At 43.0% G+C, this 20,119-nt stretch overlaps 1 protein-coding gene across 9 annotated transcripts in view; it reads right to left on the reverse strand.

Moving 5' to 3' along the window:
• LOC139391829 (ring finger protein 19A, RBR E3 ubiquitin protein ligase) overlaps positions 1 to 20,119 on the reverse strand; it is a 55,800-nt gene that overhangs the window by 21,903 nt on the left and 13,778 nt on the right. For all 9 annotated transcript variants that reach the window (XR_011629611.1, XR_011629613.1, XR_011629618.1 and 6 more), the window contains exon 2: positions 4,863 to 5,669. Coding sequence is in view for 1 of the 9 variants with exons in the window: in XM_071139413.1 (XP_070995514.1) it covers positions 4,863 to 5,455 (593 nt within the window). In the remaining 8 variants the exon portion in view is untranslated. The remainder of the gene's footprint in view (positions 1 to 4,862; positions 5,670 to 20,119) is intronic.

Raw genomic sequence — 20,119 nt, forward strand, 5'->3', positions numbered from 1 at the left:
TGTAAATATCACTAGGATAAGGTAACGTTTATTAAGGTAACATATATTAAGGTAAGGTTTGTCAAAATATTTTCATAAATCCACTCTACAAAAAAAATGATCTTCGCTTATATTTAGCCAATATTGATCAATCAATATTGATTGATGGATATCTAATCTACACAGTTATAAAATTGGCAAGGTGGTGTAAGCCTACATGAAACAGACCATATTTTAAGTGAATCTAAAAAATATCCTATGGAATAAATGAATGAAGGAACCGCTTTTCAGATTTTGCTAGAAGGTGTCATGGGAATTATGACTCGCACTTTGGTAGTCAATTCTTACCATGTCCATTATTAAAATAGGATTTCTTGCATATAGAAATGACAGTTTTTGTTTTCAACATTCATCACAGGTAACTTGAACAGTACCATTGTCACTTCAGAGCTGTGTGTGTGTTTACAGATGGCAGAGAAAAGCAGAGCACCAGTGTGGGACTATTACATGGAATTGGCACCAGGGAAAGCAAGGTGTCTTATTTGTGATAAAGATGTAAGCAACGGCTAAATAAAAAATACCACCAACCTGTGGAATCACCTTAAGAACACCCATCCAAAAGCCCATATGTATCATATTAAGTTAAAATAAAATTGTTCATTCAATATTGTTGCAATTGTCATTATTACAAAAATGAGTATAAAAATGTCTGCATTTTAAAAATCGGCCGATTAATCGGTATCAGCTTTTTTTTGTCCTCCAATAATCGGTATCGGCGTTGAAAAATCCTAAATCGGTCGACCTCCAGTATCAAGTGTTTTACCATTTCCTTTACAGGACAACCAGGAAAAGTAGAACTGTGTTGGAATATTGCTGAGGGGACTAAAATAGCCAAATCCACTAATTTCAAGATGTGTCCACATACTTTGGTGTAACGTTATATCTATATCGTCTTTCTACCTCAAAATCAATGAAACGTGGTTAACCTTAAATCTAAATCATCTTTTACATTTGAATAAAACTCAAACAGAGAACCCGGAGATCATGGGAAAAGACTGCACTTGACCATTTCACTTGAATCATTCCCATGGTGAATCACTAAATCATTCCCATGGTGAATCACTAAATCATTCCCATGGTGAATCACTAGCTACACTATGAAACTACACGATATTGCAGAGACTTTTTTAATGTTATTTAACTAAGCAAGACAGTTAAGAACACATTCTTATTTACAATGACAGCCTACCTATTACCGGCTGCAATTGATATGGTGAAAACAATGTGTGTGGAGGCAGAGGGACAGAAACTCACACCAATACCTTTGTCAGAAAACACAAAGAATGTATGCTATTGCTAGCAATCAAGAGAAAACGGACGGAACGACTCAAACTCCCCAGCTTATACTCTCCAAATGGACGTTAGCTGTGAGGGCCCAGATGACCATGCATTGACTTTTGTTGGCTAAACAGGTCACCGGATGCTATTCATGAGGACATATTGTTCCGTCTCACGATTCGGGAGCATGAAACGGCACAGGGGATGATTAGGCCTCTGCACTAGTTATGAATGTGTTTCTTTCTGCTATATGGACACGTTGGATGATACACCGAGAACAACTGGCAGCAAAAGAGCTGAGCACAGAACTCTGATATACTGCAGCAGGGAATTTCCCGTTCACAAAACTATGGAGATATGGGATCTCCAAAGTTTGTGGTCATACGCAGATCCTTAAAAACATAGGTGCTGCTGGGATAATAAAGACAACTAGTATAGAACAATAGGAGAGATATGGGATCAGAGCATGACCATGTTCTATATCACCCCGAGGCTTGGTGGTTATCCAGGGGAGTGGTGGAAAGATGTTTCACAACATGGGCCAACATCGCTGTGGAGCGCTTTCGACACCTTGTAGAGTCCATCCCAGACGATTTGAGGCTGTTCTGAGGGCAAAAGGGGGTTCAACTCAATATTAGGAACTTGTTCCTAATGTTTTGTACACTCAGTGTAAATCTGTCATTCTCATTGAAAGCCAGTCTAAGAAGTGGAGAATCTGTTCTATCAATGAGAATGACATTTCCACTTCTTAGACTGGCTATTTGTTATAGATCTGTCATTCTCATTGATAGAACAGATTCTCCGCTTGCTGGCTCATGTTGACTCTACAAGGTGTTCAAAGCGCTCCACAGCGATGCTGGCCCATGTTGACTCTACAAGGTGTCCAAAGCGCTCCACAGCGATGCTGGCTCATGTTGACTCTACAAGGTGTCCAAAGCGCTCCACAGCGATGCTGGCTCATGTTTGACTCCAACGTTTCCCACAGCTCTGTTAAGTAGACTGGATGTCCTTTGGGTGGTGGACCATTCTTGATACACAGAGGAAACCTAAGCGTAAAAAATCCAGCAGCATTGACACACAGGTGCACCTACTACCATAACCCATTCAAAAAGGAACTTAAATCTTTTGCCTTGCCCATTCACCCACTGAATGACACACATACGCAATCCAAGTCTACATTCTCTCTAGGCTTACAAATCCTTTAACTTGTCTCCTCACCTTCATCTACACTGATTTGAGTGGATTTAACAAGTGACATCAATAAGGGATCATAGCCGTCACCTGGTCATGTCATGGAAAGACTCCCATTTCTAGGTGAATTTGGTCAGGTTGTCTGAAAAGGTGCATATTACAGCTGTAAGACATTGTCTTGAATCTAGGTTGTGCCTTCAGATTCTCTCAATGACTTCTCAAACTCCCAACACCGGCCTGGTCTGTTTCACAGGCATTCTGGGAAGTGTGGCGATGTTGTGCCTCTGGGTTTAAAAACTCAGTGATAACATGGGAGTAGCATGTGACAGGATAGGGCTCGGCAGGCAGGACACTAATATTATCCAGTGTTGCACTTCTGAAATACAAAAATACATTTTACCACTGGAGCTTAATATCACACAAACTCATCAGAAACACAACCTATTTTTTTTTAAACTTTCACCTGTTGATCTGGTTACTCGGTACACCTGGCCTACCATTCAGACAATGACTTATCAATGACCCAAGCCCAGCTCAGTTAATCCCTACCATTGTGTCGCTGAGTCATCATAATGCTTCAGCAAAATGTACATTATACCAGTGGCATTGGTAGACAATGTAAGTAACCTAATTTATGTCCCTCTAACTGCCCTGAATGCCTCTACTGATCCTACAGCTATTGTATACAGTAATAATGTGCATATGAACCAGATGTATACTGTTAGCACTGAGGCGGTGTGCCCTAGTAGGAAGTCCACTGTGTGCAGCTCACTCTGCACAAACATAAATAACATGAGAATGTCTACTTCTGCTATGAAAACAAGCAAGCATCCCAGAAAAGTTGTTAAAACATGTACCTTAAATATTGACTGGCTTTCATCAAGCTGCCCACTCAAGAAAAACCTTCAAACTGTAACCAGTGCCTGCAACCTGGTTCAGGTTATCAGTAAACCTACCAGGGTAGTTACAAACAGCACAGGAAGGAAATCATCAACATGTATTGATCACATCTTTAATAATACTGCAGAAATATGATTGAAAGCAGTATCCAGATCCATCAGAAGTAGTGATCACAATATAGTATAGCAATATCTATGAAAACCAAAGTTCCAAAGGCTGGGCCTAATATAGTGTATAAGAGGTCAGGCTGGGCCTAATATAGTGTATAAGAGGTCATACAATAAGTTTTGTAGTGATTCATATGTTGATGAAAGAATATCTGTTGGTCCGTGGTGTAATGAGCAACCAGACGTTACAACTTCACACAGTTATCTAATTGCTTATCCCAGTTACTAATAAACATGCACCCAAGAAGAAACTACACTATGAAACAAAGATAAGTGACAACAAAATATAGTAAAAAGCTTTGGAGCACCTTCAATTCAATTTTGGGAAAAAAGGCAAACTCAGTTCCATCATTCATTGAATCAGATGGCTCATTCATCACAAAAACGATGGATATTTCTACTTTAAAGAAGTTTTCATTAGAAAACTTAGACATGACATGCCAGCAACAAACGCTGACACTACACATTCAAGTATATCTGACCAAATTATGAAAGAATTGTAATTTTCAATTCCATAAAGTGAGTGTGGAAGAGGTGAAAAACATTATTGTTCTCTATTAACAATGACAAGCCACCGACCGGGGTCTGACAACTTGGATGGAAAATTACTGAGGATAATAGTGGACGATATTGCCACTATTTGCCATATCTTCAATTTCATCCTATTAGAAAGTGTGTGCCCTCAGAACTGGAGGGAAGCTAAAGTCATTCCACTACCTAAGAATAGTAAAGCCCCCTTTACGCGCTCAAATAGCCGACCAATCAGCCTGTTACCAACCCTTAGTAAACTTCTGGAAAAAATGGTTTGATCAGTTACAATGCTATTTTACAGTAATTAAAATTGACAACAGACTTTCAGCACGCTTATAGGGAAGGACATTCAATGTGGATAAAGAGTTACCTGTCTAACAGAACACAGAGGGTGTTCTTTAATGGAAGCCTCTCCAACATAATCCAGGTAGAATCAGGAATTCCCCAGGGCAGCTGTCTAGGCCCCTTACTTTTTTCAATCTTTACTAAAGACATGCCACTGGCTTTGAGTAAATTGTCTATGTATGCAGCATGGCTGGCCCATAGATGTACACATAGAGCTAACAATAATATACATGTCAATCTCTCCTGGCTCAAAGTAGAGGAGAGATTGACTTCATCATATATAACCGTTTTAATTTGCCAGACCCCAGGAAGAGTAGCTGCTGCTGCCTTGGCATAATAAATAGAAATACAAATGAACCGTAATGACTGATAATGAACTCTGCCTATTGCCGTGAGGTGTGTGTCTCTTACCCGCAGTCGGGGGCGGGGCACCAGCGGCAGTCAGGGTCAGCCACCAGCCATCGTCTCAACATGAACTCCTCGTACTTCTCCATGAGGGGCTGGTCTCCCAGGATGATGCGGATGTCGTGGGGGTTGAACCGCTCAGAGCACTCTGGACAGCTGATGTTGACGCGCGACTCACTGATCTCTATTCGTAAGTACTGGCGCAGGCAATCCGCACAGGAGCGGTGGTGGCAGGTCATGATGTCAGGGAAACGGTCTCTGGCGTGGCGGAGGAGACAGAGAGGACACTCCAGGAACTCAGAGGAGGAAGAGGCCACAACGGGGGCGGAGAGCGTTGAGGTCTTGTCTCCATGACATATCTCTGAATGGATGCTCTCCACGCTGGCGATCCCATCCACACCGCCACCCTGTAAGTCCTGTGATTTCCTCTTGGGGTCTCGATCCCCACGGTGGCGCCGGCTGAACAGCGAGCGCAGGGAGAGGCGTCTCTTCTTGGGGGCCTTCCTGACAGAGGGCAGGCTGATGGAGGAGGCTGCTGAGTGGAGGTCCCTCTCAGACCCAGAACCCCCCCGATCCCCCCTCAGCTGCTGCAGGCTCATCTCCCCACCAGAGGAGGCTCCTCCTCCACCAGGCAGGGGGGCATCCACAGGGAGGGAGGGGGATGGTGAGAGGGGCTGGGGGGACAGGGTGTTAAGGAGCAGGCGCAGGCTGGTAAGACATGGTGGTGGTCTCTGGTGGCGGCCTGGGCCTGCTCTCCAGGTCTGGTCTCGTATGGCCCACAGGGCTGGATCTGTTCTGGACACCACACACTACCTGGAGGGAGAGAAGGAGTGGGTCAGTGACTGAACACAGAAACAGGGTCAGAGACAGACGTTTCGGTCAAGGGAAGTGTTCTCACTGTTTCAGTTAGAGAAGACATTTCCTCATTTAGTACGGAAAACATGTGCAACACTGGAAATATTCCTCAACAGTTTACTAATATCAATAGATACTATCTAATGTGTGGTCAGAGAAGTGTTCTGGGACATAGGCTAGTTAATGTCATGAAACATCTAAGTGGGTGCTGAAAAAGATATACAGTAAGGAGTATTGGAGCACTGAAACAAGATAATTATACTACTTCCTGGTGAAACATGACACGTGTGTTGGGTTCATCAAAGAGCAAGTCAAAGGTGCAGTACCAGTAATCACATCAAGACACAGAACTACAGAACACACCATCTGAGATACAGAACACACCGTCTGAGATACAGAACACACTGTATGAGATACAGAACTACTGAACACACCGTATGAGATACAGAACTACTGAACACACCGTGTGAGATACGGTGTCACCGTGTGAGATACGGAACACACCGTGTGAGATACGAAACACTCCGTGTGAGATACGAAACACTCCGTTGGAGATACGAAACACTCCGTTGGAGATACGGAGTTCCGTTGGAGATACGGAACACTCCGTTGGAGATACGGAACACTCCGTTGGAGATACGGAACACTCCGTTGGAGATACGGAACACTCCGTTGGAGATACGGAACACTCCGTTGGAGTAACGGAACACTCCGTTGGAGTAACGGAACACTCCGTTGGAGATACGGAACACTCCGTTGGAGATACGGAACACTCCGTTGGAGATACGGAACACTCCGTTGGAGATACGGAACACTCCGTTGGAGATACGGAACACTCCATTGGAGATACAGAACACTCCATTGGAGATACAGAACACTCCATTGGAGATACAGAACACTCCATTGGAGATACAGAACTACAGAACACACCATTTGAGATACAGAACTACAGATGTAATGTTAGTGTACTAAATGAGAATTGTTTTTCATAGTAACTTATGATCAGTCAGTAGCGACACCCTCGTAAGCACAGACATTTACATCGGCGTCATGGAATGCCCCCCCTCCCCTCTACTCCAATACAAAAACTTCCGACCAGAAAGCATGAAGCGGTAGCTACATATTGAAATGGTTGGAATTTAAATCTCTACAAACCAAGGAGACGGACATCACGAATGGTTAGAAAAAGGGAGACCAATAGATTACTACAAAAGGAGCAAATCCTAGATGCCCCTTACCCGCCTGCAGCTGAAAATGTGCGTAAGTCTAGGACGAGGATACCACTGAAGCATCTATTCTAACAGATCAACAGACACAGCCCACTGAGAAAACTACAACCACAAAAGACTTCTGGGGAACGCAACGAGAGACTAACGAACTATCATCCAGTAGGCGGACATGCAATCACAGAGGGACAACAAAGGCATACGCTCACAAATACATAAAATGCTATTTATTTTTGAATGAGCGGCTGTTCATTTTCAAAGTATTAGCATTTCCATGAGTGTAGTTATCAACTGTATTACAGCGGGTCCACCGAGTTTCCTGCTCGAGCTGTCCCCACCCCTTTCCTTTGTCTACCAAGCCATCATATCGGTTTTGTCCAGGGACTTATTATTTGTATCATGTTAGTAACCAATGTATGACCTACTGTGTGTGTTTGTAATTCTGTGATTGATTAGTTGGTAAATAAATAATTAAGCCAATTTGTATATCGCTGATTCATGATCTATGCTAGGGTTGGTGACGTTCAGAATGAGACTGATTAGGTAATAATGCATTAATAGAAGACTAATCGATAAGATATGAAAATATCTGAGTTAAATTCAGGAAATTGCAACTCCATAAACATTTTCCCGTGGTGCCCCGACTACCTAGTTAATTACTATTCCATGATTCGTTTAATTACGGAACCATTACACAGAATTGATTTGATAATATAACAATCTTCACATTTAATGACAGCAAACGCTATGACAATACTGAGGTCCTCCGGCCCACAGATATGAAACAGAACATGGAGTCTGTACTAGCACACTCATTGTGTATTATTACTGTATTATTTAGCCTTCTCGCTACATTGTTTGGAAAAGCCTGCAGGTAAGCATTTCACTGCTAGTCTACACCTGTTTACCAAGCATGTGATAAAATGTAACTTGATACTAAACTAGTACAGCTGTACAATCTAGACAAGTTCTCTCCTGATTAGGAGTTTTCTGCTGGCAGGCTTCAGTTTCAGGCATGAACAACACTGCAGAGAGGAGAGCCCCGTGTCTGATAAATGACTGCAGATGTTTGCCCAAGGAGTGCTACAGTATGTTAAGGGGAGCGTTCACCCCGGGGCCGTAATGGCTCCAGGCCACCCCGGGGCCGTAATGGCTCCAGGCCACCCCGGGGCCGTAATGGCTCCAGGCCACCCCGGGGCTGTAATGGCTCCAGGCCACCCCAGGGCTGTAATGGCTCCAGGCCACAATTAATTAAAAATGAAAAGTTTAAATGTCTTGAGTCAATAAGTATTCAACCCCTTTGTTAAGGCAAACCTAAATAAGTTCAGGAGTAAAACATTTCTTAACAAGTCACATAAATTGCAGGGACTGTGTGAGAGCTGGATGACCTCGTCACTGTACCCCACACATACAATTATCTGTAAGGCCCCTCTGTTGAGCAGTGAATTTCAAACACAGCTTAAACCACAACAACCAGGGGGGTTTTACAATGTCTCACAAAGGGCACCTATTGGTAGATTGGTACAAATTAAAAACAGACATTGAATATCCCTTTGAGCATGGTGAAGTTACTAATTACACTTTGGATGGTGTATCAATACACCCAGTCACTACAAAGATACAGGCATCCTTCCTAACTCAGTTGCCGGAGAGGAAGGAAACTGCTCAGGGATTTCACCATGAGGCCAATGGTGACTTGAAAACAGTCATACTGCAAAAAATGTTGCAAAGCAATTCACTTTTTGTCCTGAATACAAAGTGTTATGTTCGGGACAAATCAAATAAGTCACTGAGTACCACTCCATATTTTCAAGCATAGTTATGGGTATGCTTGTGATCATTAAGGACTGAGGCATTTCAGGATAAAAAATTAAATGGAGATAAGCACAGGCAAAATCATAGAAAGAAAACTGGTTGTCTTTTTTCCAACCAGACACTGGGAGATGAATTCACCTTTCAGCAGGACAATAACCTATGACACCAGGCCAAATCTACAATGGAGTTGCTAACCAAGAACACAGTGCCTTATACATGCTGATTATAGACTTTTCTACTATATTACTGATTGTTTGTTTATTCCATGTGTGTTGTATGTTTCGAACTGCTTTGCTTTATCTTGGCCAGGTCGCAGTTGTAAATGAGAACTTGTTCTCAACTAGCTTACCTGGTTAAATAAAGGTGAAATAAAAAATAAACTGAATATTCCTGAGTGGCCGAGTTCGTTTAAAAATCTATGTCAAGACCTGAAAATGGTTGTATGGCAATGATCAACAACCAACCTGACAGCTTGAAGAATTTAGAGAATAATAATATTGTACAATCCAGGTGTTGTCTTCACGTCCCCTCAAAACCCATTGGAGGAGAAGGTCAGAGGGGACAGACCTCTGGCTTTCTAATCCAATAGGTTTTGAAAAGGAGACGATAGAGAGAAAGCGCCTACGCAATTGATATCTTCCGAACACACCTTCACGACACACACCTCGTCAAAGGATTCACACACTGGGCTAAGGGTGTCAGCAGAGGAACAATTATCCAAATGGCCAGGCTGAGAACTGGGAAGTGTACAACCCCATCAGCCATACAGACAAACTCACCACAACCTACAAGTGGAAACTACACCGGAAAATAAATAAATGTATATATGTATATTTAAATCAAAGATATTCAAAGTTACAGTTCAGAAAATCCCTACATTGAATAATTAATTGGGCCCTAATCTATGAACTTCACATGACAGGGAATACAGATATGCATCTGTTGGATCCAGATACTTTTGAAGTGTATGTGGACACCACTTCAAATTAGTGGGTTAGGTTATTTCAGCCACACCCGTTGCTGATAGGGGTATAAAAATTGAGCACAGCCATGCAATGTCCATAGACAAACAATGGCAGTATAATGGCATTACTGAACAGCTCAGTGACTTTCAATGTGGCACCGTCATAGGATGCCACCTTTCCAACAAGTCAGTTAATCAAATGTTTGCCCTGCTAGAGCCGCCCCGGTCAACTGCTAGAGCCGCCCCGGTCAACTGCTAGAGCCGCCCCGGTCAACTGCTAGAGCCGCCCCGGTCAACTGCTAGAGCCGCCCCGGTCAACTGCTAGAGCCGCCCCGGTCAACTGCTAGAGCCGCCCCGGTCAACTGCTAGAGCCGCCCCGGTCAACTGCTAGAATGCTGTAAGTGCTGTTATTGTGAAGTGGAAACATCTCGGAGAACAACAGGTCAGCCGTGAAGTGGTAGGCCACACAAGCTCACAGAATGGGACTGCAGAGTGCTGAAGCGCGTAAAGATTGTCTGTCCTCGATTGCAACACTCACTACAGAGTTCCAAACTGCCTCTGGAAGAAACGTCAGCAAAATAACCGTTAATGTAATGGGTTTCCATGGCCAAGCAGCCGCACACAAGCCTAAGATAACACTTGGTATTACGCATGGTTGACTGGAGTGGTGTAAAGATCGCCGACCATTGGACTCTGGAGCAGTGGAAAGGCTTTCTCTGGAGTGATGAATCACGCTTTACCATCTGGCAGTCTGACATACAAATCTAGTTTTGGTGGATCCCAGGAGAACACTACCTGCCCCAATGCATAGAGTCAACTGTAAAGTTTGGTGGAGGAGGAATAATGGTCTGGGCTGTTTTTCATGGGTAGGGCTATGCCCCTTAGTTCCACTGAAGGGAAACCTTAATGCTACAGCATACAAAGACATTCTAGACGATTCTGTGCATCCAACTTTGTGGTAACAGCTTGGGGAAGGCCCTTTCCTGTTTCAGCATGACAACGCACCTGTGCACAAAGCGAGGTCCACACAGAAATGGTTTGTCGAGATCGGTGTGGAAGAACTTGACAGGTCTGCAAGAGCCCTGAGCTCAACCCCATCGAACACCTTAGGGATAAATTGTAACGTTGACTGCGAGCCAGGCCTAATCACCCAACATCAGTACCCGATCTCACTAACGCTCGTGGCTGAATGGAAGCAAGCAATGTTCCAACATCTAGTGGAAAGCCTCCCCAGAAGAGTAGAGGCTGTTAAAGCAGAAAAGTGGGGTCCAAGTCCATATTAATGCCCACGTCAGTAAGGGGAAAACACTGCATTAGGAAACCTTCAATCGTCAGTCAACACAAACACCTTCTCTCAAACACAAAGCTCCCAATTTAAAACGAAGCCCGAGACAGACCAGACCAGACAGACCAGACAGACGTGATTTTGATCTAGTCTTCCATTAGTCCTATTGGAATCCTAACTTTGAAACACGAGTAGTAGACCCTGTGCCAATAATATTGGCCTAGACCTACTGGCCGTCCCCAGGTGGTGAGGATAGGCAACACATCTGCCACACTGACCCTCAACACGGGGGACCCTCAGGGGTGCAAGCTTAGTCTCCTCCTGTACTGTGGTAGGCATGATCACAGACAACAAGACAGCCTATTGGGAGGAGGTCAGAGACCTGGCCGTGTTGTGCCAGGACAACAACCTCTCCCTCAATGTGATCAAGACAAAGGAGATGATTGTGGACTACAGGAAAAAGAGGACTGAGCATGCCCCCATTCTCATTGACTGGGCTGCATTGGAGCAGGTTGAGAGCTTCAAGTTCCTTGGTGTCCACATCAACAAACTAACATGATCCAAACACACCATGACAGTCGTGAAGCGGGCACGACAAAACCTATTCCCCCTCAGGAGCCTGAAAAGATTTGTCATGGGTCCTCAGATCCTCAAAAGATTAAACAGCTGCACCATCAAGAGCATGATTGCATCACTGCCTAGTATGACAACTGCTCGGCCTCCGACCGCAAGGCACTACACAGAGGGTAGTGCGTATGGCCCAGTACATCACTGGGGCCAAGCTTCCTGACATCCAGGACCTCTCTCTATACCAGGTGGTGTCAGAGGAAGACACTAAAAATTGTCAGACTCCAGCCACCCTAGTCATGGACTGTTCTCCCTGCTTCCGCACTGCAAGCGGTACCAGAGCGCCAAGTCTAGGTCCAAGAGGCTTCTAAACAGCTTCTACCCCCAAGCCATAAGACTCCTGAACATCTAATCTAATGGCTACCCTGACTATTTGCATTGCCCCTGTCGTGGAAATTTCCTGTATTTACCAAATCATGAGAGCAAACCACACACAAGTCAGAGTTATCATAAAGTCAATCTTTAATTATATGAGCTCATGCACAACCCTGTGAATCTCAGATCAATTCAGTGTCTATAAATGAATTCTCTGAGAGTCCTTACACATTGCAACTGAGATCCTTTATAGCAAAGACACACATAGCCAGACAGCATTGGCCATAAATTATCGTTCAGCTTTGTCTCCTAAACTATGTTATTTTCTCGATCTCAGAACCATAAAACAAAACCTATCAACAGGCATATATCAAATACCCCCTCCTTGACAAGATCACAGAGACACAGTGACTGGCACACAGACATTGTGGAGCCAAGATAATTGATTTAAAAGATATGTTTACATATGAAGACAAGCTTGACCCCTCCCCTCTCTGCGGCCCAAATAACTGCAAATGGCCACCACTATAGTACAACAAGATACATTCTGATGAGAAGTAACTCATAAGCATATCATGAAAATAAAACATCTTATCTATGTTACCCAACTAATTCTGATTATTCCCCCCCCCCGTCATCTATGCATAGTTACTTTAATAACTCTACCTACATGTACATACTACCTCAACTAACCGGTGCCCCCGCATATTGACTCTGTACCGGCACCCCCATGTATATAGTCTCGCTATTGTTATTTCACTGCTCCTCTTTAATTACTTGTTACTTTGATCTCTTATTCTTATCTGTATTTTTTAAACTGCACTGTTGGTTAGGGGCTCATAAGTAAGCATTTCACTGTAAGGTCTATACCGGTTGTATTTGGCGCATGTGACTAATAAAATGTGATTTGATTACTCCCGGATCACCCAAGACTACGTGGCAGCGCATGACTCCAACACCATCTTCAAGTTTGCAGACGACATGACAGTGGTAGGCCTGATCACTGACGACGAGACAGCTTATCGGGAGGTCAGAGACCTGGCAGTGTGGTGCCAGGACAACAACCTCTCCCTCAACGTCAGCATGACAAAGGACCTGATCATGGATTACAGGAAAAGGAGGGCTTAGCACACTTTAGCTTGAAACGAAACCACTCAAAATTAGAAATGTGTAATACCTGGAAATAAGTATAGCGTTAGCTAACTACAATCTTATCCGCATATATCATGCATGGCTGCCATGCCACGGTTGCCCTGAATTTGAAGATGGAATCCGGAGACAGGTGCTTTCTCCATCTCTGTAGCTATCGTACTCTAATTCCACTGATTTAAAAACTTGATCCTGCAGAAAGTTGAGCAACACCACATTTTAAAAAAGCAGCATTCGACAGGATTAACACAGACTGACTGCTAATATGGCAGACCAATTCTAACTCCTCTCCTCTAACAATTTTATTCATATTTACAGATGACATACAAGTTTGTTATTAAGGCACATGAAAGTTAACATGTTCCAGAAGTAATTTATGCCCAAAAACAAATTTAGAAAGAAAATAATAATAATTTAAAGCATGTTTAAATGGCTCTCCTGTGAAGTCATGACATGCCTAGTTTCCTGAAACGGGTCACATATTTGAAATCTGATATGGCTACTTGTGTCTGAAAATGAATGATATCAGGCGATGTATTTTTGCAGTCATTCATGGACAGTTTTGAATAAGTCATACAAATAAGCATAGGATATTAAGTGCTCCAGGAATCAAATTTAATTTTATATTTTAGCCTTGTGCACGTTAGGCAGAGATGAAAGGGGGACTCAACTGAAACGCATCATAGTGTCTAAGATGATGCCAAGGATCTTCAACTAGTAGGCACAAACCACCTGAATATTGATATTCATTAAATGTTTTTGAAGGTTGGGTGACTGAGAAACTAATTACTAGAACAAGAACATTTTCAAACACCCAGAACTTCAGGGGAGGACAATCCTCCTGGAGTGCAAGCAGGATGTTCTTACCTTGAAAGCTGCCTATGGACAAGGAGGCCGCAATCTGTGATTTGGTTAGCCACTGCCACAACCATCAGCATTACAATTTTACTTTAAATTTTGCTCGCTAAAAATCTCAAAGTATCAAAGTGGTCGAATTGAGTGTGCATTCAATGTTCAAAGTGGTCGAATTGAGTGTGCATTCAATGTTCAAAGTGGTCGAATTGAGTGTTCTTGGGGACCTTCAATGCTGCATACATGTGTTGGTACCCTTCCCCAGATCTGTGCCTCGACACAATCCTGTCTCGGAGCTCTAAGGACAATTCCTTTGACCTCATAGCTTGGTTTTTGCTCTGACATGCACTGTCAACTGTGTGACTTTATATAAACAGGTGTGTGCCTTTCCAAATCATGTCCAATCAATTGAATTTACCCCAGGTGGACTCCAATCAAGTTGTAGCAACAGGATGCACCTGAGCTCAATTTCAAGTCTCATAGCAAAGGGCCTGACTAGTTATGTAAATATGGTATTTTATTTTTTAAACATTTTCTACAATCTTCTAAAACGTGTTTTCACTTCATTATCGGGTATTGTATGTAGGTTAAGATTTTTTTTAAATCACTTTTAGAGTAAGTCTGTAATGTAACAAAGTGGAAAAAGTCATGGGGTCTGAATACTTTCCGAAGACAAACGTTATAAAGATGCACTATGCAGAAATAGCTCCGCCATTTCCTGGTTGCTAAAATTCAAATAGTTTGTGACAAAACGAGCTAGTGTAGAGTAGAGGTCAACCGATTATGATTTTTCGATAACGATACCAACTATTGAAGGACCAAAAAAAGCAGATCGGCCAATTTTTAAAATGTATTTGTAATAATGACCATTACAACAATACTGAATTAACACATATTTTAACTTAATATAATACATCAAATCAATTTAGCCTCAATTAAATAATGAAACATTTTCAATTTGGTTAAAATAATGCAAAAACAAAGTGTTGGAGAAGAAAGTAAAAGTGCAATATGTGCCGTGTAAGAAAGCTAACGTTTAAGGGTCTTGCTCAGAACATGAGAACATATGAAAGCTGGTCGTTCCTTTTAACATGAGTCTTCAATATTCCCAGGTAAGAAGTTTTAGGTTGTAATTATTGTAGGAATTATAGGACTCTCTCTATACGATTTGTATTTCATATACCTTTGACTATTGGATGTTCTTATAGGCACTTTAGTATTGCTAGTGTAACAGTATAGCTTCAGTCCCTCTCCTCGCCCCTACCTGGGTTCGAACCAGGAACACATCGACAACAGCCACCCTCGAAGCATCGTTACCCATCACTCCACAAAAGCCGCGACTATTGCAGAGCAAGGGGAACAACTACTCCAAGTCTTAGAGCGAGTGACGTTTGAAACGCTATTAGCACGCACCCCGCTAACTAGCTAGTCATTTCACATCGGTTACACCAGCCTAATCTCGGAAGTTGATAGACTTGAAGTGATAAATAGCGCAATGCTTGAAGCATTGCGAAGAGCTGCTGTCAAAATGCAGGAAAGTGCTGTTTGAATGAATGCTTACGAGCCTGCTGCTGCCGACCACCGCTCAGTCAGACTGCTCTATCAAATCATAGACCATTCCACATCATAGGAACCATTCCACATTTTATCTAACAGATGGCAACCCTAAGTCTAAATATTGCTGTTACATTATACAACCTTCAATGTTATGTCATAATTACGTAAAATTCTGGCAAATTAGTTCGTAAAGAGCCAGGCGGCACAAACTGTTGCATATACCCTGACTCTACGTGCAATGAACGCAAGAGAAGTGACACAATTTCACCTGGTTAATATTGCCTGGTAACCTGGATTTCTTATAGCTAAATATGCAGGCTTAAAAATATATATTTCTGTGTATTGATTTTAAGAAAGGCATTTATGTTTACGGTTAAGTACAAGTTGGAGCAATGTGCCTTCTTTTCCCTATGTAATGAATACGCTATTGTCCGGTTGGAATATTATTGAAGATTTATTATAAAAAGACCCTAAAGATTGATTGTAAACATCATTTGACATGTTTCTACAAACTGTAATGGAACTCTTGACTTTTCGTCTGGATTTTGCGCTCAATATTGTGCCTTTGGAATAGTGAACTAAACGCGCAAACAAAACGGAGGTATTTGGACGTGATCGAAACTACCATTTCTTGTGGGAGTCCTGGGAGTGCATTCCGACGAAGATCAGCAAAGGTAAGTGAAGATTTATAATGCTATTTATGACTTTTGTTGACTCCACAACTTGGCAGGTACCTGTATTGCTTGCTTTTGTGGCTGAACGCTGTTATCAGATTATTTAATATTGTGCTTTTGCCGTAAAGCTTTTTTGAAATCTGACACAGTGGTTGCATTAAGAACAAGTTGATCTTTAATTCTATGTAAAACATGTATCTTTCAACATGATGAGTATTTCTGTTATTTGATGTGGCTCTCTGCAAATTCTCCGGATGTTTGAGGCATTTCTGAACATGGCGCCAATGTAAACTGAGGTTTTTGGATATAAATATGAACTTGATCGAACAAAACATACATGTATTGTGTAACATTGAGTCCTGGGAGTGTCATCTGATGAAGATCGTCAAAGGTTAGGATTAATATTAGCTATATTTCTGCTTTTTGTGACACCTCTTTGGTTGGAAAATGGGTGAATGCTTTCCGTGACTAGTTGCTGACCTAACAATAATATGTTCTGCTTTCGCCGAAAAGCCTTTTTGAAATCGGACACTGTGGTTGGATTTATTTAATTTTAAAATGTATTTTACCTTTATTTAACTAGGCAAGTTAGGAACAAATTCTTATTTTCAATGACGGCCTAGGAACAGTGGGTTAACTGCCTGTTCAGGGGCAGAACGACAGATTTGCAACTTGTCAGCTTGGGGATTTGAACTTGCAACCTTTCGGTTACTAGTCCAACGCTCTAACCACTAGGCTACCCTGCTGATTAACGAGAAGTGTATCTTTAAAATGGTGTAAAATACTTTTATGGTTGAGGAATTTTAATTATGACATTTGTTGTTTTGAATTTGGCGCCCTGCAATTTCACTGGCTGGTGGCGAGGTGGGACGCTACCGCCCCGAACGATCCCAGAGAGGTTAACTGACTTGCCTAGTTACATAAAAGGTAAAATAAAAATAATATATCTTTTTTTAAATGGGTGAGGTGGGATATAGGCTATTGTAGGTCTGAGTGATACAAAAATACACAAACTTAGAAAAAAAGCTACTGCTGAATTAATTTTGCTATAAAAAGGTGTTAATGCTTGACTTCTAACTCTATTTGTAAAAATGAGTGAAATGCTACCGCCAACGTGGCTGGTGAAATAAACATTCTACCCACAAATTCCTAAATCTACCTGCATGTGGCAGGTGTTAATTTAATGCGCTGAATCAGTTGGTGTAGCCTTGTGAGGCCAGCTGAGTATAAATCAAAATTATTTGCAAATAATTGTATTTTACTGGACCGATGGTAGGCTACTTGCATCTGATGGTCATGTTGCTTTCAAGACAACTGGGAAAAATCACGACATCAGTGATGTTCTGGTCGGAAAGTTGGGTCTCTAGAAAGATGCCAGAGCTTGACTGAGTTTGATGACCATGAAGATTTCCCAGTTGGAGCTCATTTCCCCCCTAAATTGCCAGGTGTCTTGAACGCACTGAAGTCGGAGTATTCCGAGTTCCCGGTTTTTGAACACTGCATCAGTCTCAGTGGAGGGAGGGAGAGAAAAGCAGAGGGTCAGTCTCTTGCGGTTCTTTCCTTCTCCTCCTGTGAGACTGACCAGATGGGACATCGTCTTCTCCCCGATGGTGACACTGGAGTGTCACCGCATCCGCTTCATGCAAAAAATGATGTTCCTGTGACCAGAGGAAATACTCCTGCATATTCAAATAGACGAGCTGCTAATAATACTAAAAATGCAGGGCTATTGATACACTGTCTACACATTCACAGGGCTGCCAACTTCTGATGAAATTCACATAGAAGGGCCTTGGTCAGGGAGGTGAACAAGAACCCGATGGTCACTCTTGACAGAGCTCGAGAGTTCCTCTGTGGAGATGGGAGAACCTTCCAGAAGGACAACCATCTCTGCAACACTCCACCAATCAGGTCTTTATGGTAGAGTGGCCAGACAGAAGCCACTCCTCACTAAAAGGCACATGACAGTCCACTTGGAGTTTGCCAAAAGCCACCTAAAGACTCTCAGACCATGAGAAACAAGATTCTCTGGTCTGATGAAACCAAGACTGAACTCTTTGGCCTGAATGCAGTGTCAGGTCTGGAGGAAACCTGGCAACATCCCTACGGTGAAGCATGGTGGTGGCAGCATCACGTCTGGAGGAAACCAGGCACCATCCCTACGGTGAAGCATGGCGTTGGCGGCATCATGCTTTGGGGGTGTTTTTCAGCTGCAGGGACTGGGAGACTAGTCAGGATCAAGGGAAAGATGAAGCAAAGTACAGAGATCCTTGATGAAACCTGCTCCAGAGTGCTCAGAACCTCAGATGGGTGAAGGTTCACCTTCCAACAGGACAACGACCCTAAGCACACAGCCAACGCAAAGCAAAAGTGGCTTCGAGACAAGCCTCAATGTCCTTGAGTGGCTCAGCCAGAGCCCAAACTTGAACTCGATCGAACATCTATGGAGACCTAAAATAGTTGTGCAGCAACGCTTCCCATTCAACCTGAGAGCTTGAGAGGATCTGCAGAGAAGAATGGGAGAAACTCTACAAATACAGATGTGCCAAGTTTTTAGCATCACAACCAAGAAGACTCAAGACTGTAAATGGCTGCCAAAGGTGCATCAACAAAGTACTGAGTAAAGGGTCGGACTACTTCTGTAAATACAATCAGTTTATTTTAATTTTTTTTATAAATTAGCAAAAACATGTGAACCTTTTTTGCTTTGTCATTATGGGGTATTGTGTGTATATTGAAGAGGGAAAAAAATATTTAATACATTTTAGAATAAGGCTGTAACGTAACAAAATGTGGAAAAACTGAAGGGGTCTGAATACTTTCCAAATGTATTGTATATGTAGGCTTATGTAATGTATAGAACTGACATGATCCCCTACTCTACATTTCTGAGAAAATCAATTCTATAAAGTAGGCCTAGCTACAATTCTTTTTTCCCTTCTTTTTTTTTTTACCCCCTTTTCTCCCCAATTTCGTAGTGTCCAATTGTTGTAGTAGCTACTATCTTGTCTCATCGCTACAACTCCCGTACGGGCTCGGGAGAGACGAAGGTTGAAAGTCATGTGTCCTCCGATACACAACCCAACGAGCCGCACTGCTTTTTAACACAGTGCGCATCCAACCCGGAAGCCAGCCGCACCAATGTGTCGGAGGAAACACCGTGCACCTGGCAACCTTGGTTAGCGCGCACTGCGCCCGGCCCGCCACAGGAGTCGCTGGTGTGCGATGAGACAAGGACATCCCTACCGACCAAGCCCTCCCTAACCCGGACGACGCTAGGCCAATTGTGCGTCGCCCAACGGACCTCCCGGTCGCGGCCGGTTACGAGAGCCTGGGCGCGAACCGCCTAGCTACATTTCATTCAGTAATTTTACACCCTCCTGAACAGGCCCCAGGTCAGGGCCTGGCCATTGGTCGGAGGTAGCGTCCCAGGGCCATTGGTAAGGGTAGAGGAAACCTGGCACCCTCTCTACGGTGAAGCATGGTGGTGGCAGCATCATGCCGTGGGGATGTTTTTCAGCGGCAGGGCCTGGCCTAGTCTGGATCGAGTGAAAGACAAACGGAGGAAAGTACAGAGATCCTTGATGAAAAGTGCTCTGGAGCTCTCAGGACCTCAGACTGGGGTGAAGGTTCACCTTCCAACAGGACAACAACCCTAAGCACACAGCCACTCCTGCGTTGTCTTGGCTATCGGACAAGTCGCTGAATGTCCTTGAGGCCCAGCCAGAGCCCGGACTTGAACCCGAACGAACAATATGGAGAGACCTGAGAATAGCTGTGCAGCGGTGCACCCCATCCAACCTGACAGAGCTTGAGAGGATCTGTAGAGAAGAATGGGAGAAACTCAAATACAGGTGTGCCAAGCTTGTAGCATCATACCCAGGAAGATTACTTATGTAAAGGTGATACATTTTTTTATTCATAATAAATTAGCAAATATTTCT

This window comes from Oncorhynchus clarkii, chromosome 32 (genome assembly GCF_045791955.1).
Source record: "Oncorhynchus clarkii lewisi isolate Uvic-CL-2024 chromosome 32, UVic_Ocla_1.0, whole genome shotgun sequence".
In the NCBI taxonomy this organism is placed as follows: Eukaryota; Metazoa; Chordata; class Actinopteri; order Salmoniformes; family Salmonidae; genus Oncorhynchus; species Oncorhynchus clarkii.